General features: G+C 46.9%; 1 protein-coding gene across 5 annotated transcripts in view; it reads right to left on the bottom strand.

Annotated features, from left to right (window-relative positions):
• Window positions 1–726: 726 nt before the first annotated feature.
• The window catches only part of LOC143161808 (tumor protein 63), an 83,711-nt gene continuing 59,046 nt past the window's right edge, over window positions 727–25,391 (bottom strand). For 2 of the 5 annotated variants that reach the window (XM_076341099.1, XM_076341097.1), the window contains exons 3-12: window positions 23,859–24,045; window positions 22,015–22,130; window positions 21,581–21,690; window positions 21,155–21,291; window positions 20,024–20,106; window positions 18,906–19,042; window positions 7,051–7,208; window positions 5,959–6,103; window positions 4,997–5,090; window positions 727–3,749 (exon numbers count right to left, since the gene is read on the bottom strand). In XM_076341099.1, coding sequence (XP_076197214.1) covers window positions 3,453–3,749; window positions 4,997–5,090; window positions 5,959–6,103; window positions 7,051–7,208; window positions 18,906–19,042; window positions 20,024–20,106; window positions 21,155–21,291; window positions 21,581–21,690; window positions 22,015–22,130; window positions 23,859–24,045 — 1,464 coding nt within the window. In that variant the 3' untranslated portion in view covers window positions 727–3,452. Of the gene's footprint in view, window positions 3,750–4,996; window positions 5,091–5,958; window positions 6,104–7,050; window positions 7,209–13,699; window positions 14,130–18,905; window positions 19,043–20,023; window positions 20,107–21,154; window positions 21,292–21,580; window positions 21,691–22,014; window positions 22,131–23,858; window positions 24,046–25,391 lie in introns of those variants that run through there. The other 3 variants (XM_076341098.1, XM_076341100.1, XM_076341101.1) reach the window with 3 other exon arrangements.

Genomic DNA, 25,391 nt, shown 5'->3' on the forward strand with positions numbered 1-25,391 from the left:
ACTTACGAAGCTGGGCTGTTAATGTGGTGGTCCATGGACAGACTGAAGCCACCGGCTGATGAAGGCCAGTCCATCACTTTTAGGACAGCCACCCCACTGGCTCTGAGCTGCTCTTCTTTCAAATCCTTGGAAGAGGAATTGGGATGCAAAGGAAAAGGAGAAGGCTTTGGTAGGAGAAAGGATGCCTTTGGTGTAAGTTAAATAAGGAGGACAAACCTCCCCAAGCTCCAAGGGGGATGGTGGAGATGGCTGTGCAAGGGTATTTCACAAGTATGGAGGTAGGAAAGGGCAGCACTGACCCTGCCTGCTCAAAGGGCACGTTCCCTCCCCCCGGCCAGGGCACACAGCAGTCACGGCTCCATCATGTTTGAGCAGGACATTGAACACGGGGCACTTTCCAGTGCCCTGCTCAGAAACAGAATGAAGAAACCTGATGAAAGGGCAAAAAAGAGCCATGCAGACGATGCAAAAGCCAGACTTCACAGTTCAAGCAAGAGGTTTACAGGGGCTGACCCATTCGATCTGCCAGAAAGAAGGCAGATGGGTGTGTGATGGCACCTTGTAACACACCCTTGTGCCATGGATGGATGGGGATTAGAAAACTGCACACGTGGGCAAAGGCGATGCTAAGCCCCGGCTGCTCAGAGGAGGAAGCAGCAGCAAAGTCTCCTGCTCATTTCCAAGGCGGCGCATAGGCAAGAAAAGAAGCTGTTTGGGAATTCAGTGTCATTTTCAGTTTGGCTTTTATTTTCATTGACTTCAACAACAAGGTGTTCCAAAACACACACAGGTCTTGGTGCAGGCAACACTGTCATTGCTACAAGCATTGGCAGATTCTCAGCTCAATTAACCCATACGCTTTGATGTATCAAAACAAAACAAAAAAAATCACAGCTCTACAGGGGAGGGTAAAAGCTACAGCAGTTCAAACTCACTTGAAGATTCCAGTTATACAGAAGTGGGCTCCATAGTGGTATACAGTAGAAAGAAGGTTTTCACAGCATATATTTTAATCATTAGTGATGCAGCAGAAAAGCTCCATCTCGCTGCTGAGTTGGAAAAGCAGATACGGAAGTTCTTGCACCCAGACTCTGGGCACAGCATTAACTGCATTAACCTTTATAGTCAGAAGCTTCCTAGTTCCTAAAATGACGGTATTTTTGCATCAATATTTGTACAATACTGAAGCAGCTCAGAAGGATTACACAATGGAGATGCAACACCTTGGAGGTGAGAAGGGCACAACGTAGTTCACCTCCAGGAATTTGCAGAGTACCCACGCTAAGACTTTCCCCGCACTAACACTGCCCCGCTGAATTAATTCTTGCATCGAGTCAAGAGCAGGATGACTCGCTTCTTTTGTAGCATATAGAAAAGAAAAAAAGGACATAGTAAGTTTTCACACTGAGCATGTTAAATACTTTGAAATCTAGGACGCTGCTCTTTGAAGTGTTACAAAATAAAATGATAAAACAGGCTTTCAGTACCCCCCTCAACTGCAAAGTAACACAGGAATCTCAGTATGAAAAATACAAATATATTTGGTCCAGTGACAAGTCATTTGTTACAAGGTATACTTTAAGCATTCGGCATAAAAATAATAATTAAAAAAACAGAAAAACAAACAACATTTTATTGTGGTTCTGTCAGACCCGGTAGCCCAAGAAGAAATAAAAATTGGCATGTTATGCTGTAGGAAACAAAAATTACACATACAAAAAAATATTTATATACACACACTTTACAGGGTAACCATCTTGCATTACTATTTAGAGCTATCCAAAATAGGCTTGCACAGTTACCGAAAGGCAGTCTTTGAATGCAACATAGACCTGGCACAACAGACAGATGGAGGAGGATGCTAACAATATCAGACTTAAATGAAATACGTGGTACACAGCAGGGACAAGAAAACAGCCACTGCATTGAAACGAGATTATTTGGTTGTAGCAAGGTAGGATGACAAGTCATTTAAGATGCTTTTTTCATCTTTCCCCAACCAAAAAAAAAGTCAGGCTTACTGTTAAAAAGAGCAAGCCAACTTGAAAGCAGCTGTGCTGAGCCGAGCTCCTCGGTTTAGGTTTGTTTGGTATATGTTAGAGTCTCACTACCTTGGCCAATATAAATGTGAAAATATGCACTCTGTTCAGTTACTTGTCCACAGGATCACTGGCAGTCAGAGGAAATGCCTCAGAGCACAGCTGCTGTAGAACCAATAAAGAAAAAACCAGAGAAAAATCAATTTCTCATGTAAACATGACATTTTGCAGTAGCAACACTCGTATTACCAGGAACTGGTCCTTGTTCCAAGGCAGTTGGAAATTTCTTTCTTTTTTTACTCTCCACTTCTGGTTGTTCATCACTTAGTCTATAGTCACCAGCAACAAACCACAACAGGCTCCAGCCTATTACAGATATATCTGAAGACGGTTCTACTTTACTTGGCAGGAAACCAATCTAGCATGGTCTAAATAAAAGATTGTCTGGGTTTAGGATAGCTGAAGCCCTACAAATCAGTGTGCAGCTCTTAGTTGGTCCTCTGTTCAACTGGAGGCTAGGCAGGCAAATCCTTATGCTAAACTAACCAGGCTGCATACGTGGCAAAGCCTAATTCTCTAGCTTAAATATCAGTAGTAGTACAGAATGGCTAAAGGTTGGGTGGGGGACAGAAGTCAAGAGTGACCGATGGCTGTATTTGCATTTATATCCTGAAACAAGCAAACCAGGACATACACATGAATGTAAATTCAAAACAAGAAGAGACAGCAGGTTTGTTTTTCCCCAGAGAAGGCGAGGGAAAAGGAAACAGTGGGTTGCAGGTGGCCGTAAGCGCTGGCCTGCCCAGCAAAGTGCATGTGCTGTCTCCGCTGGAGAATATTACACATGAACAGAGCACTCAGCTCTGTGGGAAGAGGCTGTTTAAGTGCGACATTCAGCAGACCGATTCCCATTTATTTTTCGGATGAACTGCCAGTTCAGGGTTTGGTGGCTTTGGGGTTTTTTGCATTTGGTTTTGGGGTTGGGGTTTTTTTTTGGCTTTTTAAAAATTTATTTTAACCTTCCTACTTTTCAAAGCAGGATCGCTGGATGAGAGAGACAAGTTTGCAGGTCAGGATGCCCACAAGGTATGTGAGGATTCAAAAGTCAAGAAAAGAAGCCCTCTCCCCAAAGGAAAACATGAAACAAGAACAACGCCTTCTTGAGAAGGTCAACGGCTTTCAAGGAAATACCACCCGCCTTCCCCCTTCGCTCAGCTCTCCCCCTTGCAAGAGCTGGGGTGGAGGTCGCGGTCCAGGAGTACGACCTAGACAGCATCAAGAGCATAACTAGCATGAGCGAGCAAGAAGGCTCCCTCCGCCCTTCGTCCAGGGGTGCAGTACCAAGCAGAAGGAAGACAAATGAAGGGCTGAGCAGTTTGTGGCCAAGGCGGGGTGGAGCAGGGTCCGCGGAGCTCACTCTCCTTCCTCCTTGATGCGTTGCTGTTTGTTGCGCCGGGCATCCATGTCGAAGTTGAAGTCGTTCCACTCGTCGCGGGGCGGGAAGGAAATGGTCTGCCGGAGTGTGAAGCGGACCGCATCGATGACCCGCTCCCCCCGGGTTTCGCTGGAGCCCACGCTGACGGTGGAGGCGCCGCTGGGGGTGCGCAGGAGGTGGGGAGGGGAGGAGAAGTCATGGAGCTGCCGGTGGTCCAGGATGCCCTTCCAGATGGCATGGCGGAACTGCTCCGGGATCTTGAGGCTCACCAGATCCTGCAAGGCAAGGTGGAGGGCTTAACAGGGCAGTCCCTGGGCAAGCTGGGCTCCGGGAGTAGAAGCAGCCTCTGGGCCACCCTGCAAATGCCTATCAACCAACAAAGCTGCTAAAATCCAGGTGGCCATGATGCACTGTAGAAGACAAACCACTAATCCTGAAGGTGGTGTTTCACTTCTGAACAAGCATGTGTAGCCATGAGGCAGCAAGGACTAATGACACAAGGTCTGTTTTGAAGTTACACAAAACACACATTCATGCATAAGATATGGTGACCTAAAGCTAGATGTGTAACTGGACTGCATGGCCTCGAAGACAACCTCAGGAAGATCCGCTGGTTGTCTATGGTGGGGGATGCTGGGCTGCAGAAGTTCAACAGCTTTGAAAAGGTACATGTTTATTTCAAAGCCTGCAAAATAATTTTAGAATCCAAGTCTGAGCTCCAGTATTCGAAGCTCTGGGTCTGACTCTATAGGAACTGCGTTCATTACCTGAACATAACCAAAATTTAAGAACAGACACGAAAACTTGGACTTTTAGGCCCCATCATCTCTGGTGCAGTACCCAAGGGTAGCATTACCTAAACTCTGGGAAATGTGATAACAGCTTCTGAAAAAATTAGCAACCAGCTTTGGTTAATTTGGGTCAGCTTTTCTAATTAAAGCAGCAGCAGAAGGAAGGCAGCCCACGCTAGGAAGCAAAAGCACCACAGCCTTGCAAAGTCTCGGGGCAAAAATATGGGACAGCCAGCTCTGAGGAGAGCAATGGCACAGGAGAGGAAGCAGCAACCCTGCAGCAAAAGCCATGCAAGAGAAAAAAAAACAGCTGGGCTGAGATGCCAGTGGCAAGGGAAGATCATTAAGGTAAGGCCAGAAAAAAGAAGCAGGGAGGGAAAAACGCAGACGACTTCTGGACAGCCCACTTGTCTGCAGGCGAGTGAGGTGTTTCAGAGCAGTGTAAACTGAAACCAAGCCCTGCAGAATTAACAGGCATGTGGGCTGGGGCCACTTCGGGGGCTAAAATGCAGTGGTGGGGAAGGGGAGACACTCTTTGTGCCAGGCAAGGCAGTTACAATGCTGGCCCTGAGTCCAGCCTCTCTTCACCTCACAGTAAGTCTTCTCTGTGTGCAACAGCCTTAGATCAAACTAATCATATAAAAATAAAAATATACTGAGTCTGGATTTCTGACCTGTTCCTACAGCAGGGCCAAGAGTGCAAACAAAGGAAATGGTGAGGAGTTACTTACATCCATGGAGTAATGCTCAATCTGATAGATGGTGGTCAGCCCCTGGGTCGTGAAATAATCCACACAGGATGAGCAGCCCAACCTCGCTAAGAAGCTGCAGAGGAGGAAGGAAGGAAGGAGAGAGAAAAAAGGATCACCCTGGCTGCAACAGCCCAAACCACAGAAAAACCAAATACTCAGCCAACCTGCAGCAACAGGAAACGAAGCTTTCACCCTTGCCTTGACCTTCTCCAAGACATCCCAGGCCAGTAAGCCACATCGCTGCCACATCAAACAAATGAGGGAGTCCTTCAGCTTGGCTCCTAGCAGACAACCCTCGTGGCAGCACCTTGCCTTAGGCAAGAGCCAGTGCTACACAGCCTGGATCTTGGGGCAGGAAGGCTCACCTGGACCCTTGTGCCAGGTCACTTCACCCAGAAGGTGAGCCCGTGGCAGCCTTCTGCACGGATAGAGGGCTTCAGCAAGGTGGTGGGTCTGGGGCTCAGGCACATCATGCACAAAGTACTTCAAATCAGCACATTCCTCCCTAAGCGTAAAGGATTCCTCCTTTATGGGCAGCATCTTTCAACCTGTTTGACCTCATGGAGGGCAGAAGGGCTTCTGACCCCAGCCATGGCTTGCCGAGTGGCCAAGGGGGGGGGGGGGGGGGGGGAAGAAAAAAGGAAAAAAGAAAAAAGAAATGTTTGCAAGACTGCCTGGCGCCCTCAGCTCCACCAGTCCAATAGATGCTGCATCCCTTGGCTTTCTTGCAGTCCTAACGTCCCTGTTTCAGCTGCTCAGAGGTGGGGGTTTAGAGGCTTGGTGCCCAGAGGGTGCCAGCCCCGGGACTGCCAAGACCCACTGGGATCCAGTGCTCCAGGAGAACGTGGCGAGTGACCCAGCAGGACCCTTCAGGCTCCCAACACGAGGCATCCGCTCCCTGCGGGTTGGAAATGTGCGCCGGGCAGCCTGCTCCCGCTCACCTGACGATGCTGCAGTCTGTGGGGTACGGAGGAGGAGGGGTGCAGTGGGACGTTGAAGGCATGGAGAGGGGAGGAGGCAGCGCCTGCGTGGGGCTGAGGCCATTCATGTCGCCGGTCATGGCCATGTGGGTGCCCATCATGGGAACTGGAGGAGAGAAGGAGGAGCACATTGTTACCCAGGTGTCCACAGACCCCCCACTTCGCCCCCAGCATGGCGCCAAGGGACAGCACCCGCAACCAAAGCAGCCTTAAATCCCCTGCAAAGGCCTGCACAGAGCGAACTCAACGGGGAATTTCAGGCAGGGCCACAATGATCGCACAAAGACCAGATGACAGACAGTCCTTCACGAGCTCTCCCCTCGCCAGAGCAACTGTCAGCAGCGCCACCGCGTCACCTTCCCTTACAAACAGGCTCGGTAGAAACCTAAGCAAGCCACAGGCATCTCGGCTTTCCCTGCTGCAGGAGAGGAGCGGGACAGAGCCAGCGGAGTAACCCAATACAGAAGCCAAACAGCTTTGTTTTCAGAGACACCGAGCACCCAAAGGGGATCAGCAACAGGTGTGGGCAAGAGCCCAGCGCTTTTGAAATTAAAGAAAACCCCAAGAAAACTCAGGCCCCAGAACTATGTCTGTCATCCTGGATTTACAGGGCTGCTGGGCACTCTTCAGCAGCCAGGAGGAAGCAGGTTACAGAGCTGCGAGATGCAGATACTTCCTTTGAAACTAAGAAGTGTCTTAATTGAACTGAGGGGAAAAAGTTTGCCAATGTTCACATCTCCTCTGCTGGGAAAGGAAGAAACCACAAGCTTTGAAAGATAGATGACAGTGCAGCCAGCCAGATCTGCAGCAAGAAGTAGCTCTTTTCACTCCTGTGAGGCTCAGAGCAGGATGCTGAAGCTTGGAGAAAGGAGGTGACTTGCTCCGTGGCACAGCAGTGAGCAATATTTGACTCTGCAGGTTCCCAGCTCTGCTACCACGAATGACTCCAGGCTCCCCGGACTAACACTAGCCACTTGGAGATGCCAAGTCTCCTTCCCTAGATTAGTGGGGTGCGCGCACAAAGCGGGAGAAGAAGGAGCGAGTGTTTCTTACTGTTGGTTCCCATGCCGTCGGGGATGGTGGTTGGGGTCAAGGCATTGCGCTGCTGGGGGTTGATTAGCTGGCTGACCGAGGGCAGCTTGTTCATGCTGTTCATTTTGCTGAGCGGTGGAGAGTTGGAGCCATAGGATGACTGCGACTGCATGGAGGTCCTGCAAACCAAGGAGATGTTAGGACAGGAATCACAGCGGTTGGTTGTTAAGAGCGCGCATCCAAGGGGCTACGTTTTTTGTTTGTGGCAGCGGTGAGCTACTGCTGGTGAAATCACTGACGCCATGGGAGCATCGCAGATAAAGATCATTGGAGAGAGAGTCAACAGGAAATAAGAAGTTTCCCAGATATTCTGGGCATTTAAAAAACAAATGGTGAAATACTGACAAAGGGAAGCTTCACTTTCAGTTCAAATTTTTTATTTAAGGAAAAGTTTTTAAGTAAGTTTTTCAGTTGAAGAGAACATATGCAAAGCCCGCAAACAGCTGCCAAAACTCAAAAATAGTATTTTTAAGTTAAGTTAAGCTCTCCTTGTGGTCAAAGGCTTTTCATAAGAACAAGAGCTGAGGAAGCTACCTCAAACCATCCTAACTACCCCTAAAACCTGACTGCAGAAACAATTTTCAGATCGGGTCACACTTATCACCTTGGTTTCTCCAAAATTCCTAGTTATTCATATAATCAGGTTGTTACCAGGTGTACATGTAACAGCCAGAGGCTCTTTGCTCAAGACAGACTCCATACACCTTAGGGACCACTACTGAGATGGTCAGAGCTGCCTGGGACACCGACATGCAGCTTTTGCTGGTGTTAAGGAGAACTCTGTATCCAAACCCCACAGGCTGCTTGCAAAGACTATCAGATTCTTATTACCACTCGGCAACAGCACTAGCCTCCCTCAAGTCCAGACAGCCCCAAACTTCATCCAGCATATCTATGAACCGGGCCAGAGAAGCTTGCTGGCGAGCTCCCCTGCCCCAGCCCCGAGGGTCCCAGCTGCAATCCCGCCTCGTAAGCGATCCAGAGCACAAAGACCAGACTGCTTCTGAACAGTAGCCCAGTTCCCAGATTGAGTTACAGCTGCGGCATCCCATCTGGAGTGGGGTCTTATTTGGGATATGCAGAAAATGATCATTAAAGCGGGCCCAACAGCGCAATTGGCAGAGCATTGCCATGCCACAAGAGCGCGGGTTTTTCTTTCTCTGACACTAGGGGCATTTGCAAGACTGAGCAAAAGGTGCTGGGGAAGCGTGCACGCTTTCCAAACACGATGTACCCTCGCAAGCCATGCTTGCCCAACAGAGCAGAGGTCACCCGGCTTGCCACAGAGCCCGGCACTCGTTCGGCCATATCACAGTGACCCTGCGGTGAATGTGCAAGGGCATATTCCCATCTTATTTACCATTGGAAAACTTGTTTGTCCGGGTGTAACTGGTTACACCAATTCCTGGGAACTGGCTTTCCTTCTATGCAAAGGGACTAGTTATTACTTCAAATAAGCAAAGTGTAAAGGAAGAAAAGGCTTATTCCTAGATAATTTATTAAAACCTTCAGCACTCAAGGTCAAGTTTCATACAATTACATTGTCTCCAGCTTCCTGCACTTTTAAGACTCGCAGTGTTGGGTGGCAAAAACATCTATGCTGACAGGCTAGGGTATCTAAGGCCCTGAAGGAATGTTACCTAATTACACAATTACAGGAGGTACAGAAGGGTGTGAACTGTCCTTTGGCAGTGAAGATGCAGGACAAGATCCAGCAAACTTCATAGACTCAAGGAAGTGGAAAGCACAAGAAGCTTCACAAATTAATATTTATGATGGCAGCAACTCCCAAGGGGAAGTGAAACCGAGCCATGAAGTTCAGACCCAACTTTTCACGGTGAAGGGAATGATTCGGATCCGAGGCTTCAATTCACCAATTATAAAACTTTAGGCCAGCCATGAAATTCAAGTCAGGTTAACACCACCATTAACCTAAGAGGCTTCTGGATTTAGGACCAAAATGAATATTTCTACTTTACAGGTTCAGGCACTTATCCTAAATGAGCTTCAGCTGAAATTAATACACACCTGAGTAGTCTCTTAGGGCAAAATCTGCATGATATGCAAGTGAGGTCACCACATACACAGTGAAATTCCAAATCAAATCACAAAGATTTAAAAAAAAAAAAAAATCTCGTTGCATTGTTTAAGCTCAGGACAGATTTTAATGACTAGAAACTTTTTTTTTTTTTAATGGATGCCTGTTGCTACAAAACAAGATTCTCCAAAGAGGTCAGTAGTGGGCCTAACTTTGCCCTCTCCACCAGCAACTGTGATCTCAGCAAAGCTAGTTAGGAGACTACAAAATACTTTGGGGATTTAAAAAAAAAAAAAAAAAGCAGCAAGCAAACAGAGGCCAACCCAAAGCACCCTACACTATAGAAAACAAATGCATACTTTAACATATAGCTTAAGGATTCCATTATTATCTCATTCACACTCATAAGAATCAAGCTCAAGACAATCAAGCTCAAGTGAATAAAACAGGAAACGAAAGCATTTTTCTTCGTACCCATACTCGTTTCAGCTAAACTATTCCATCACGTGAACAGATGTGTAAAAGGTCTAGAGAAAGCCATCTAGCCAAAGAAAAGTCCCAAGATAAACCAAGATGCAAAATTTTATTGAAAATTAATGTCACACATCAATATAGCAACAGCCTCAGAAACACAAGAAAATGTTTTTGGTATTAAACACACAGACTACATGGTGTTTGAGGATTCATTTAAAATGTATGGCTTTTTTCTCAATTTTTTTTAAACAGGTATTATAAGAATGTCATGCACGGTGATTTTCATTAAAATTGTACTTACTATGTCTCAAGAAAGATTAGAAGTAGGAGCATTAACATTTCTTTGATATCAACGCCAGTGAAATGCATTTTAATATCAAGGTATAAGGACTTCAATTAAGAGATTATTAGACTTCTTGGAACAGTCTGATACGAAAGGCACTGAGTCACATTCTGCAACTGATTTTTCTCTCTTCAAGAGGCTATGTAATTATTTAGCCAATAACATTTGTAGTTATGCAAGCTCATATGAGGGCAGTCGCCTCTCATGCTTCAAGGCATATACTGATCATCTCAAGAGGTCAGGAAGGAACTTCCTTCTCCCACATATGAAGCACAGTTCAGTTCACAGATTACCTTGTATAATTCTGTGCTGTCCCAGCTCACTGGATATCAGCCCTTCACCAGAGGTAGGAAACTGCTTGGATAGACCAATTACCTGATGCAGCAGACAAGTCCTAGAGTCCTCATTCACATTAGATGAGCACACCGTCATGTAAGCAGCCTTAATGCAAATGACATCAAAGGTTCATTAAGTGCAAGAATAGGGCAGCTCAGGCTCAGAGAGTTTAAGATTTCACTCAAGCCCCTGTGCCTACACTTTGCTGTCCTTGAAGACCTAGAGCTAGTCACAATGCAGAGAGACCCAAGTGAAATCAAAGCTGTCCAGTTCTGGGCCCGCCTTTCCTTACAGTAGCCACAGCAAGTGCAGCAAGGATTACATCCCAAGTTCACACATGGTCAACGTGCCCATTGGCAATGTTTTTTCAAGTGAGGTTGCCCACTGGGCTGCATAACACTGGGATGTCATTGATGTAGTCTAGTAATGGCACACAAGTGACACAGAGGATGCTCAGTTGCACTCATCTACTTTGAAGGCCCGTGAAGCGGGACACTAGAAAGCAGAGAGATGCTCTCCACATCTCAAACAGCTGCTATTCTAAAGCAAGCAATAGTGCATCTTTCCAACCACACAAGTGGTTTGTAAGCTTGGTAACTAACTGGGAGCGTGGAAAGGAGGAGCCCTGATGGTCACTAGGCAGACAGCAACTACAGCACAGGAACAAGGGTGCCGATAATGACTCCCCTTAGATTTCAGGTATGGGAATTTCCCAAGGCAGGCAGTGGATGCAGTCTGCTCTCCAGGGAATGGAGCTATAATACAGGGAGTGGATAAACATCAACTAGTTGACATAGACTGATATGACCTGACTCAACTGATAAGGCCCAATTAGTCCACTTGGTTATTCCTTGAAAGGAAAAGGCTTACTCTTCTGAAGCCCCAGAGATGACAAAGAAGCAATCAAAAGACAGCTGGGAAAAAGTTTTCTCCTTTTATCTGCAAAGGACAGACTACGAAGCAACTCCAATTGCTTCCAGCTCCAGGTTATTTGACTAAACAAAAAAAAAAAACAACAAAAACAAAAAATCCACCTTCTAAGATAAGTAGCTGGAGAGCAAATCAAGTCACCATTAAGACCAGTTTCACAATCACCATCCTTTTATAGGTAAGGAGGACAAATCCGAAAGTCTTTCCAGAGGACAGTGGGATCCAAATAATTTATGTTCTTGTTTGGTGAAGTCCCAGGTGCTGTATTGCCCATCATGGTACAAGAGATTTCCTAGAGGTCAGACCAGATAATGAACTGGAGCATGAGCTGGAATCTCCTAGTGTGGGCTGTGGACGCCTTGTATCTCTGGTGGGCTGCCTCCTCAAACTTGGTGGTGGACAGGCCCTGGAACAGAGCTCTAGATACAGAGTAGTGTGTCCCTGTTGCAGTATTTCTGTATTGCCATCCACAAGCAGGCAAGACCAAGATCCAGGAATAAACCTTCACTGGAAGGACAGACTGACAGTGCCAAGCATAATCCTGTGTCTGGGCTTCATTTTCAGTTCAGATTCCCACCTCTCACAGGGAAAGGAATAGTATTGCCTTTCTTCTTCCAAATAGAAAGGCACAGAGAAATAGTTATATGCTTTGTGATCTCGAAGTGCTTCCTGGAGTTTCCAGGCAAAGTAAAGAGGCACTTGATTTGGTTAGTTTTACACAAGGAGCGATGGTAGAGCTGCAACTGTATGAAATAGTCGCTGCTAGTATTTAATTAGTTATTATTTATACTTAATCACAATTCTGGGGGCTCTTGTCCATCAGCCCTCCCCCACACTGCTATGGTACCACAAGTCTTGCTAAGACAACGAAGGAGATATCCTAGAGATGGGATATGGCTCTCAAAGTACGAGTCATCACCTGCTCAGATCACAGCTCTGCTGCCTGGAAGCAGATGATGTGATGTTCAGAGATAAGAGTCTTCTCCCACTGCATCAGGCTTTTTTCCTTGGTGGGTGGCCAGGAGGCCTGTTCTGCATTTGGGAGGCACCTTCTCTTCAGGCTGTGTCTAACCACAAGTGTGTCAGAGCTGGGTACGCACCTGCCCCAGATAAATCCAGCACGGACTGCACTGCAGGCACACAGGTCCCCATCAGTATTGATCCAGTCCCCTGTGTTTCTCAGGGACTGCTGATCACTGGCATTTGCAACCACCGCTAATCTGGGCAGACACCAGCCCACAGGGAGCACCGTTGCTTCAGTAACTTCTTCACTATTTCCTGCAGCTGTCAACATTGGAGGATTCCTCAGGAGAGATGCCACTGCCTGAGAGCGTGGGTTGAAGGACACTTCTCTACCAGCATCAGGGGCTGTTCTTCATGTAAGGATGTTTGAGCACCTCTCGGTGGGGAGAGCCACAGCAGGCATCATGCCCACCCTCAACCAGCTCCTCCCTCATCACCAGCATCCACACCGAGTGCCATGCTCAGCAATGCCAGGTTAATTCCACAGCGTGTTTCTTGCCTGTTGATTGTTCCTCCTTTGTGCTGGTCTGGGCTTGACACTTCGAGATCAAGTTTCCAAAGGGTTCAAATCCACCTTGTCAAGCCCCATACAAATGGCCTTCAGAGGTCGAGTTTGATGCAAGCAGTGTGAGGATTTACAAGTCCTTGCTGAGAAACGGTCTCCTGTGCAGAAATTGCTAAGCCAGGATGCACTTCACAGACACAATAAGCAAAGCCACTGGTTGCAGGATTAATGGACAAGGTGGGCATGGCCTGAGGCCACTTGGCTAAGTCAGCTGCAAAATATGCTGGCACCACTTTCCTTTGATCTGTGAGGTTTGTTGTGGTGGGGTAAAATTTAGTAGGGTTGATGAATACTCTAAAGCAACATCTAATAACTGCTGAATGTCTGCAAGGAAAGGGGCAAACGCCAACCCCTTTTCACGGGTAGGGCAATGAGCAGTTTTGGACACTCTACCCTTTACACCCTCAGCTGCAAAGGGATAGGGACACTGGGCACACATGGATGTCTTTACGCAGAAAGACTCCAACCTCATGTTCACCTTGTGCAGCTCAGCCCACCACTTGGATCAAGCCCACAGAGTCAGGAGGGACCTTTCTAAGTTCAGCAAAGCTGGATTAATGCCAGCGGTACTGGTGCAAAGTCAAAGTCACCCACTCTTCCCTACAATTTTGATGTATTTTAGATCAGACCCTTTATGATTGGAAATAAGGGGAAACAATTCATGATGCCAAATTAGTGGGCATTTCTACAGGAAAAAAAAAATTGATTTCTTACCAGTGCCAATTCATATAATTACTACTTCCCTCTGTCCAGCAGTACAAATACTTCATCTACTTGCACTATTACTGCATGACCAGCATTAAAACAGGCCAAATTGACTATCACAGACTGTTTAAACAGACCCAACCCTCCTCCATCCCCCCCCAAGCCCATGAACACATTTTTAATTTAAACAAGACAAGAGGCATTTTAAAATTGAGACCTGCTCAGAGAAACCCTACTGAGTTTCACAAATACAGAAGTAACAGGAAAGAGTATCAACAGGTTACAAAACCAGGAAGAAAACGTTAACAACAAGACAGACGACATTGTGGTTCCTGACCTCCCAATGCTATGGGCTACAACTAAGAGGTCTGTAGAAGTGTCTGTTGGTTTTGCAAAGTTTGAGTCCCTTCGGGAGATTACTCTCACTATTTACTCTGTTGCTATCGGGCTGTGTATTTGCCCCACTGTTCCTAGTCCCGCCAGCTGGGCAAAGTAACCCCACCAGCTCAGTTTATGGATATACTGATGGGTTTGGGGGGCTGGAATGTTTTAGGATGGCATCGGTCTGTTTGGGAGGGTCTCTCCTTGAGTCCGTGAGTTCACTCCTGAAGCAGGCCGAAAGGAGACTGTAGAGAAGGAACCAGAGAAAAAAAGATGAATGTACAGGACCCTTCACCAGCCACCACGAGAGAAACAGTCACTTTCCACCTTCATGATCACAGTATGGGCTTTGAAGGAGGGGAAAAGCAGATGTCTTAGCACCTACAGTGAGGGTATGCGACAGGGAGATTTAGAAAGCTGGAAAACCCCAGGTACAAATGAATGCTTGGCAAGGAAGAGAAAACAACTAGTTGATAGGGAAATCCGATTTCTGTGTCCCAGTCTCATGGGTGCAAATGGTGCTCCCATACTGTTCCCAGCGACAAATACAAGAGGAAAAAAGCACTCAGTCAAAGGGGAAAAGGAGAGAAGCAGCCTCCATTGAGCCCACCTCAAACATCAATTACTTAAAAAACAGAAGCTGGTGCTAGGGAGAGAGGATGGTGTCTACTGTGAAAGGGTCATATTGATTACATCTCAACAAAGCTGGGGGACTCTCTGCACTAAAGCCAAGGGGTCCCTGGGGCCACCAGCTGATGTGGAAGGCACCGCACTCTTGGAGTCAGCAAAGCAACGCAGCACTTCTTCATATACCTAATCCTACGCTTTTTCTTGCTTACTTTCATCGTGGCAATTCTCTAGTGAGAACGCTATCCAAGTGCCTGGAGTTCACAACACATGCAAGCACAGCACTACAAAACCAAACCAAACCATGCAAAAATCCACTATTAGCTTCCACACCAAAAATGAGAATAACTAGGTGGAGATATGAAGAATACCTTCCCCTCCAGCCCCCTCCCCGTGACAGCAAGCGCCAGTACCCTTGCAGCTCCCATCTCAGCTGGAGCACTCCAGGCACTGGATAGCTCGACTTTGTCATACCTCACTTGCAAGGTTAATTCCCTCTCATCTGGATAACGAGCTGTGCTGCTCACTAGACTGAAAGGCAGCCAGTGGGCTGGTAGCTGCAACCCTGCTGATATGAGAGAAATGTTTGCTGGGATGTAAGAGCTTGCTGGGACATAAGAGCCCTCTTCTTGGTAGCCGCTGGAAGACTTTGTGAAATCCCTTCAATCATGCTATGGCCAATTCAAAGAGAGACTGTTCTGAAAACAGCACTCAGCAGGGTGACACTCACCATGGGAAATTTTGTTGATGTTTTCCAGTGAAACCCTTAGAGACTGTGCAGATACTCCCTGGGAATATTGATGGTAAATGTATTTCACGGTAGAGTATTGAAGAAACTTTCCCTCCCCTCTGGTATCTCTGGCAGCAGGGATCTTCTGGCAAATCCATGTTTTAAACAACGGTGGCAGACCATGAAAAGGAAGTCTTCTAAATAAACATGTGTGCTGCTGTTCAAATATGGGCCCCAGGATTTGGCAGTGAAAAAGGAAGAACAGAAACTGCAGCTGAAAAAAAACTTCCCACCTATGATCATGAAGGTATTTGGCATAACAGTAAATAAGAGAAAACCATGCACAAAGGAGCAAACAGAGAGAGGAGATGAGACAGAGAAAGATTGTGGTCTGGCGCAATGTGGAGCATTGTAGTATTTTTGGTTATCTTGTGGGACACAAAGCTCTCCGCTTGTCACCAGATTTGTCCTTTTTATTCCAGAACAGTAAGACAGTTGCATCTGCTGGCCTGCCAAATGCCATGCTGGTCTTTATGTGCACGAGAGCAATTATACAATTGTCTTCCAAAATGACAAATTTATTTTTTTAAAGCTATCTTTCACCATAATAATCTCATCTTTGCTTTTCCTATTCTTCAAAAATGATGAAGCTTTCCATGTTGTAGTAATTAAAGGGAAACTTCTTCCCACACACCTAGACAGCTTTTCTGTGTTAACCACTGCTCAGAAAAGTAAACTGAAAAAATAAAACAATTCCTCCATCAAGGCTTGACTGCGGAGCACACGTGGATGCAGCTCCATTTTGGGAATAAAGAGCCAAAGGCAACTCACAAACATCCTGGCCACACAGAGCCCTGCTAGGACCTACAGCTTCCTACACATTCAAACCTGGTCACTGCATACGCACTTTCCTAGCTCCCAGTTTTAACACACACTTTGAATGAAAGCAAGCTGAGACTCAGTTTTGAAAGTACATCCCTACTTATAAAGCAAAAGGCATTTTCTTTGCCTTTGGCTTTAAACTAAAGGGGGGTAGATTTAGACTAGATATAAGGAAGAAATTTTTTATGCTAAGAGTGGTGACACACTGGAGGAGGTTGCCCAGAGAGGTGGTGGATGCCCCATCCCTGGAAACATTCAAGGTCAGGTTGGACAAGGCCCTGAGCAACCTGATCTAGTTGAAGATGTCCCTGCCCATGGCAGGGGGGTTGGACTAGATGACCTTTAGAGGTCCCTTCCAACCCAAACTATTCTATGATTCTTTTAAAGCCAGAACAGACCCACAAAGGAGTCACTGTGCTGCTGAGTTTGGCCAGCCTGGCAAGGAAGCAGTGGCAGGACATCTCCCAGCAGCATGCAGTTTGCTGAACCTGCTCGCATGCAAGGTTGCTCTTACCCAAACCAGTTCCTACAAAGCGTCTTCTCTCCCCATTCTCACATCGAGACCTGAAGCTCCTTTACGATTCTTTTTTGGGGTGCAATTGCATCTATGAGTCTTTTCAGCCTAAATGCCCCTTAGGCCTGAACTCATTCCTTCAGAAATTAAGTCATACCCTGAATTATCGAGGAAAAAGCACTAGAACCCAGCCGCACCTAAGAAGCTATTGCTTGAACATGCATTTCAGCACAGGGGACCCTGTTTGATGGCAGGCTGTCGGCAGAGACAACTGCAGCAGCTCTGGACAAACACTGAAAGTTATTTTTCTCCCCACTCCTGGCATCCTTAGAAGCTCTTAATCTTTCTCCCCAGTATCTGAGCACACTCAGCAGCTGAGAAAAATGAGTATATAACTGGACAAGTGCCAGGAGACATGCTAAAAGAAGTTTCATTAAATTAAATGGCTGGACACATACACGCTGGTCTTAAAGGTAACACAAATACCAACCTCAGTTGCCAGGAACCCATCCTATTGATATAGGAAGAATGAAAACAGTCATTATGGCAAAGCAACTGTCAGCACCAAGTGAAAGCTGTCATCTGCTGCCGTCCATTTCTGCTTACAAAACCATTTCTCAGCTGAAATGGCTGTAGTTCAGGTGGAGCTTTCAGGACATGCAGCTGAGCGCACAAAGGCCGCAATGCCTAGCAAGCTAGTAAATACAAGCTATAGTATATAGAAACAGTGCAGATGACTGATAAAATTCTCATTATTATTAAAGTACCTCAAAAAAAAAAAAAGTCCAGAGCCCCTGGATGCTCCAGCCATTTTGGCAGAAGGCTTTTTTCACACCTCCACAAGACTCCAGCTGACACTAAAACCACACAGGTTGAAATGTGAACACATGCAGAGATCTGGCAGAAAGCCGTGGTATTGCAGAAGTCCTGAGACAAGGCCAAGGCACTGAAATAAATCCCTACAGGCTCAAGTGGGACTTACGTGGTGCCTTGGCCTCGTGCTAACCTCTGCAGAGGAATGAGTTATACCCACAGCCTCTTGACGCGTGAGCTTACCAGGAGGAACGCATGAGATCCTAAGCACTACCGCTGGTGGCTACCTACAGCCCGAGCGGCTATTTTCTGTCACCCGATACAGCAGGTGAAGCAATGGCCATGAATGACACTGCTTACGGTCTGTCTGGGAAGTCATTCTCTGACCCAGTCTCTGTAACTGCAAAGCTTTGGGAACAGAGGGGAAAATGGAAACCAAACACTTATTTGGCCCTTCTTCTCCCCATCCTCCTGCCACTTACACCACCCAGAATAATCCTGGTGCAGCCCTGCCAGCCAAGTTCAGACAGGGACTATGTCTGCCTGGATGGAAAGTTTCTCATGCGCAATGCGGAGAGTCAGTGACAAAGTATAGTTTTTAAAAACACTTTAAAAGTGCACACGTAGAGTCCTTCTTTGAAGTGCCCACTGGTCACAAAGCAGTTCTTACATGCTTCATCCTTGCTCATGGATTTTCAGCTTCCCTTTTTATAGCTGAGGAACCTATAGTATTTATACCCCACTGAGACACCAGCCCTCCAACAGCATCAGAAATGCACAGCAGTGGGATCTGAGCGCTCGGCCGAGCCAGTGCTCACAGTCCTGGCTTCACATGCTCTTGGCAAGATGCTCAGGTGGACACCCTCGAGAAGGTGTGGAGAGGGCTCCACGTTCACTGCTGTTCCCACAGAGCAGGTGAGAGAAGAGCACACCCCCCCTGCGCTCCCCAGCTGGGACACACACGTGCATTGGGTTTCTGTCTGCAGGCTGTTCAACAGCACTTGCTGTGCCTTGGGCTCCGGCTGGAAGTCAGGAACGAGGCGCTGAGCCTGTCATTCACCCTCCAAGGCCAAAAGGTGAGCTGTGTGGGATAAGAGACTAGAGAGGGACCTTGCAAGCAGTCAGGATGTGCACTTGGGGAAGGAGGACTGCTTTGTCCCATTGTGCAGGTCGTGAAATCTGAATCTCAGACTCATGATCTCTCAAGCTCTGGTCCAGAAACTCGGTTTTGGCCAAACTCCTGGCATCAATTTCTACCAGCTCTGACCAGGGGGTTAACAAGCAGCTATGTTGTTGGAAAGGATTTTGCCAATGCAGTACTCTATGAGTGCTTGGCCCTCGGTTGAGTACCACATCCCTATGAACAACTGTGCAGAAGCCTTCTGTGTCTCTCTCCTCTCTCCCCCTTCACACCATCCTCACTGCACAGGTCACTGCAAGCACACTCATACTCACTGCTTCTGGAGCAAGTGCTGGTGCTGCTGCTGCTGCTGCTGCCGGTAGGTCTCAATCGTGTGCTGGGGAAGGTACTGCATCAGTTCCAGGGACTCTTTGATCTTTAGTAGCATTTCATATGTCTCCCGTCCCCTCACCTGCATCACGGGAAAAAGAAAAGAGGGAAAAGAAAAGTCTTAAAGGACGGCATCTATAGTGACAGCCACCTTAGTGAGTTTTAGATAAAGTCACGTAAACAACCAGAGCAGAATGCAAATAGTCTGTTTACACTCTATGCATATGCAATAAAACCGCTAAGCCTTGTGCTAGAGGTACAGCAGATAATGTTGAAGAGCAATAATCTAACACTGCAGGCTAATGAACATCTTGGGGTTGTCATCTGACTCGATGTAAATCTGTGCCAACCAAAAGCAATATTCTGATCCAATCTGTTAGACAGAAAATGTCTTTACCTGCCTCAGATGTAAGCAAATCTGGTGCTGAATCTTACATGCCTTGAGGAAAAAAAAGAGTACTTGAATTTGGGTGTTGGGTTTGGATCTCCCTTCTCCTCTAAGCACACCGTGGTTTGCGATTTATCCAACTAAATGTGGCTCATGGGGAAGCAGCTAAACGGCCAATTACAGATACTTCTTGCTCTTTCTGATCCTACACTTAATACAGTGTATTTCAATTCTCTCACTCCACAACAGTTGTAATACATACAAAAACCAAAGAAACATCCACCTTTGTCAGCAAGACAACACCAATTAGCTCCAGAGAAAGCTCAAGTGCCACAGAGCCAGAAATGACAGACGAGGAAACCCAGTTAGGTCTCCAAAACAATATTTCCACCAGGACAGACAGATTACTTGGGATATTCTCATATGCCTTGCACAAAGCACTCCCAGTCAGCAGCTAATGGGATTTTTTTCTTTTTTTTTTTTTTCCCCTTGGAATATGGTTTTAAAATAGATAGCTCTGGGGATAAAAAAAAAAAAAAAAAAAAAAAAAAGATATTCCACATCCCATCCCCATCCTCAGTTCTCTTTGAGGTCTAGGTGAGCAGCTGACTTGCCTCAAGGCACTGAGGAAGATACTAAACACAGGATAAATGCAAAGAGAGAGAGAGAACTCACCGGCAAGTATAAGAGCTCATCATCTGGGGAACGTCTTTTTTTGATAGATGTCATCTGTATGCCATGAGTTCCTTGTCGAAAAGCTGGAAGAGAAACCCCACAAGCATCCCATTAAAATAAAAAAAAAAGAAAAAAAAGGAAGGGGGGGGGGGAGAGAGAGAGTTACAAAAGAGAGACATGAAGTGCATGGCCAGCTCAAATCCACAGTGCTCTGACAGGGTCTCTGCCTGAGCCACTCCAGAACTTGCTTGCAGCTCCTGGCTCCTTAAGGCAGACACGACTTTGCAGATGTTGGGTGGCCATATGGCTTGGGGAAACACGTCAGCCAAGGAGCAGTGGGTATATGGCAAAACCCCAGCAAGCCATACCTAGAACAAGCACTGGCTCTTTGCAGGAAAGACTGTGAGCTTTGGTATATAGTCCTCACGAGCTGTCAGTGGATCAGTGATCCACAAAGACGAGACAGCAGGCAGGGAGCACGCAGAATTCACTGCGAAAACAAAGCCCCACTCAAATCTGCCTCCTGTCAAAACCCGCTGCCTTGCTGTTCAGCCTAGTGCCATCACCGAACATATGCAGAAAACCAAAGCTGGGTTTCCACATCTTGCATGTCTGATGAGTACGTTGCAATCCTTAGAGTACAGAGAGAGGCCACTTGCCAGAGCACCTCCGATGCACGGTGATACACAGCAGGGTTTACGTGCAGTCTTAATCTAGATCGCTGTGGCTAGAAGACACATGCCACAGCATGTGCTCTCCTCCTGGCTAGGAGGAGCAGAGAATGACAGCACAGTCCCAAACAAGCAGTAAAGGTTCAAAAAGTGGTTACAGAGTCCCAGCCATGTACCTTGAGGGTGGCAAATAAACACCCCCTCCAGCCACTGCTGGCAGGGCTTATCTAACACAGGCAGCGCTGCAAGGGAGCCCACAAACCCAGATTGTCAAATGCCGTTTTGTGAACACCAGCTCATTTTTCAGGCTGATTCACCTTGGGAGAACAGACGACTAATGCCCTCCTGCCTCCAAGCTCATGCACAGCACCGCTCCATCCCTGCGGCACAAGCGCCAGGGTCGCACCTGCACCCGGTGACAGCACGATCTGCAATCTGCCCAGCTCTGCCAGCTACTTACGGCGCTTCGTACCATCACCATTCTTTGTGCTGTCGGAGACTTGCTGCTTGCGGATGCTGTCCTCGTCTGCTTTGCGATCTCTGCCTGGGCAAGCGCAAATGCGGGCTTCGAAACATCGGCGGCCCAAGACTTGCCCACTGGGAAGAGAAGTGAAAGAGGAAACGTCAGCTGCTGGCTCAGATGGGAGCCAGCAGCATCCCTCAACTTCACACCAGACTATGCACAGACAAACCCAAACCTCCCATTTCCCAGTCAGGATGTCCCAGGTGCCAGGTGTCGGGCAACTCCCACCTGCAAAGATTTGAAAATATCCTATGGCCCCTTGCATCAAACTGTCCCTAAGGATATGCAATGCTGCCCCGAGCAGAAGAGGAGCCAGAAGGCCACCTCTCAAGCAAAGGGCTACACTCATGATGCACTACTTACTCTCTGGTTTCCAGTGTCACAATGATGAGGATCGGGCGACGGTTCATCCCTCCCACGCAGCTACTGTTACACATGAAGTTGTACAAGACTGTTGTGAACTCCGTACCAACCTGGATGAGACAAAGGGGATGTGCAGAATAGATGGCGGATGGAAAGCTCTGCTTTTTCCAGGCTCTCCACTTGTACTCCCACAGCTGTGCTATAATCAGACTAGCATGAAATAGGCCCCACCACAAGGCTTCTTTAAAAGAAATTAAGAGCTCCTGCTCTCAAGGGATAAAGAGAGTGTTTAAAAGCTCATTTCTGACAAAGAGGAAGAAGGGATTCATTGTGATGAGGATGGGGAAAGCACGAGATCCCGACTCCTTTGACTAGGGTTACAACCCCCACACCTTTGTGTGCTGGGGTGCCACCACCCTGAGCCCACAACATACCTGGGGCGGCTCGTAGGGGACCAGCACACTCTGCCTCCCGGTGATGGGGTCTTCTACATACTGGGCATGGCTGTTCCCTTCCACCCTGATCAAGTGGCTGGGAGGCGCAATCTGCCCTGCAAGGGCAAGGAGGCAAAAAACAAGAGACACCGTTCAGTGAAACAAGCTCACACGCAGGGCAGCAAGATCTTCCACCAAGGAAAACCCCTGCACCTGGCCCCAGACGTCTATCAGAGCACACACGTGCCTCCCAGCCCTTAAAGTATCCCTTCTGCCCGCTGACAGACACGAAAAGCAATGCAGACTTTTCTCAAGTTCACCCTGGACACTCGTGAGTAAACTTGGGAAGCCCGTGTTCAAGATCCCAGACTAAGCGAGCCCAAACATCAACTGAATGGCAGCTCACAGCAACTCTTCGAGCAGGTAACTCCATGTGGATTTTCACACCAGCTGAAAGCCTTTCTTTTCCTCCCCCTAACATGTATACAAAGCAAATTCCTTCAAATCTCAGTCCCTACTCTTTTCCCCATCAACTGCCAGCTTTCTTCTGTTCCCTCCCATCAGTCTTGATACTAAGGAGCTAAAAAAGATTCCAAGCAGCAGGAGAAATATGCATTTAATTAACGGTCAGCTTGAAAAATCACGCTTGTTTAGCGCGGCAGCAGAAGGGAACATGGTTGTCTTTGTTTCTAGGCCCCTTTCCAATAATTTAAAAAAAATAGTTTCCTTCCTGCAAATTTTCTTCAGTGTTTCTACAACATACAACTAAATTCTGAGGAGAGAAGCCTGTTATGGGTTCATCCAAAGAATTTGTTTTGTGTTTGAACTGTTCATTTCTTACTCAAAATACAGCATATTTCTAGAGAAATAATTATTTCAGAATAATAATTTCAAGTTTTAGGTTTTTTTCTTTCTTAAAACTCCACCACTGAACCAGGTATCAGCCCTCAAAAAATCCAGTACTGTCAGAAAAGCACTTTCTAATATGAAAAAACATTTCAAAAGAACTGTCTCACTCCACTCTGATTTTACACTCCGAAGTCCTTGCTTATTTTTGGGCTTGTCTAGCTGGCTGCATTATAACCAGCAAAGGGAGCAGGATGTCTCAGGAGCCTGGATAACTGACACCAACCGGGTTTTTTTTACAGTAGGAGATAAATAATGCACGTAGAATAAAACAGATGCTCATCTGAACTTATGTGAACTTAAGCGTCCAAGGCAAAGTGAAGCCGAGCCCATGAGTTTGCAGAAAACCCCAGGACATTTTTAAAACAGCTGCTACTTCACTAACATGAGGAGAAGCAAGTAAAAGATTAAAACGTTAATACTGAACCCATAGTGTTAAACGTACAGGAAGGTTGCCTACAGTTGATGCCTACAATAACGCATTTAGCGTTATCCTGCTAGAGATAAACAGCCCCTCCGTCTTTGAGGCGTGGATTAAGGACTGGAGATGACATTGCATCCTGTTACTAGATCCCTGTCCCAGTGACATGGAAGCTCATTCCTGAGCACAAGAACAGCTGCTTCTCATTGTGGGAGCAAAAGCGGAGCAGGGAAAGGCTGCCAGAAGGGCACTGCCTGCGATGGGGACAGACATCCATCCAACCTGGGCAGGCATGAGGTTTATTTTGGTACTTTCTTCCCAAGGACATGCTTGCACAGGGACAGCTAAAGTATAGTATGAAGCTTCCTGCTAAGCACGGGAAATAAAAGACAAGACGCTGCAGGGAGGTCTGCTTCCAGCGGGTTTGCTGTGAAGCTGCTGCCAAATCCCTGCACCGGCCACTCGTCAGCCAAGCAGCTTTGGAGAGGGACTGCCAGCAAAGCACTGCCCTCCTTACCCTCGTTGAACTCCCGGCTCAGCTCGTGGTTCGGGCAGCGTTTGACCACTTCGGTGACATGTTCAGCTTTCTTGTAGACTGGCATAGCCCTGATGACGGCTCCCTGGGGCGGCGGGGTCATCACTTTGATCTGGATGGGACATGTCTTGGCGATCTGGCAGTACAGCTTTTTCAGTTCAGTGGAATACTGGATGGGGAAAAGAGCAAGAGAGAGTCAGGATGTTCAGCTAGAGGTGGAGGCACGCCAGAAGGATGGAGATGGGTTTGCACACATAGCTGAATGCACCAGCTACTGCACGTGCATTGCATTTGTTCACAAAACAGCCACACTTCCAGACAAGCAAAACTTCCAACAAGCAGACTTCCAGGTCTAGGCAAAAACCTTAGACCTTTACTTGTTTTAGAATAGCAGAGTATAACTGTGCAGCTTAGTTTTCCCAAAGGCAAAAATCTTCAGATAAAGAGCACTACTTTTACATGAACAAATAGTCTTTATTTCTCTTGGGCACGTACCCCCTCTTCCAAGGGACACACATTACCCACCTAACAAAGCGGACACTATTCTTTTCACAACACACTGTAATCCTGGAAGCATTGGAAACCACACATAAAGTGTTTCATCCTGTTTTGTAAGAAGCCCTCCTACTTTTGCAGAGGGGTGAAATAAAGACGTGAACCTTGGAATTGAACAGTACTTGAAAGCAAGACCCTGACCAATTTGGGAGTGTACCAAATCTGATGTTTCAGTCATCTTTCAAAAAAGCATCTCACACCTCTTGCTGACCACCTCTATAGCAATCTCCACACTTCTGAACTCAAAGCATTATTTTTTACCTCTTTCGTGGACATAAAGTAGTGAAGAAATTATTTTTTTTTTTTTTTTTTAAATAATCAAAGCTCAGAAGAGTTGAACAGCCCAAAGACCAGGTCCGTCGTGGGACCTAGAGCACAACCCAGCACCTGGCTCCCAAAGGGAGGTTGTGACCGTCCCAGGGTGTGCAATGAACACCTGGAGCACAACAAGATGCTCTTATCCACTGTGCTGATTTGGAGCATATTAGATTGTCTCTTTTAAGATGTTCCCCACTAAAGCAGTTAACACTGGTGCAGCATTTTCCTGAAGTGTGTTCACATCTGGAAACCTTTACTCAGCAAAACATTGAGGCACGTGCTGAAGTTGTTGGTTTCTGTTCAAAAACCCTCACTGAAATAAGGGCATGTGCTTAGCAGGAATGGTTTGCAAGGAAACTCTTATGTGGTTCAGTATAATGTAACCTGAACCCAGTTTTCTGGATGTCCCCCATGAAGGAGACTCTCCAGTCTCCTCTGCTGTACAAGGTTCTTTCAAAATACAGCAGTTTTCGTCAGTACCCTACTCCAGAGGCATTCAGTTTTTCTCCCGGTGCTCAGACATTTGCGAGCGCAGAGCTCTCCCAGTAACTCTAACCACGTAACCCACAGGAATTGCTGGCATTTCCCCACTTCCATCTCTTCAGTTCTTGCAGAGAAAGAAAAGTGAAAGCCCCAAGGTGG

Source organism: Aptenodytes patagonicus, chromosome 6 (assembly GCF_965638725.1).
Source record: "Aptenodytes patagonicus chromosome 6, bAptPat1.pri.cur, whole genome shotgun sequence".
NCBI lineage: Eukaryota > Metazoa > Chordata > Aves > Sphenisciformes > Spheniscidae > Aptenodytes > Aptenodytes patagonicus.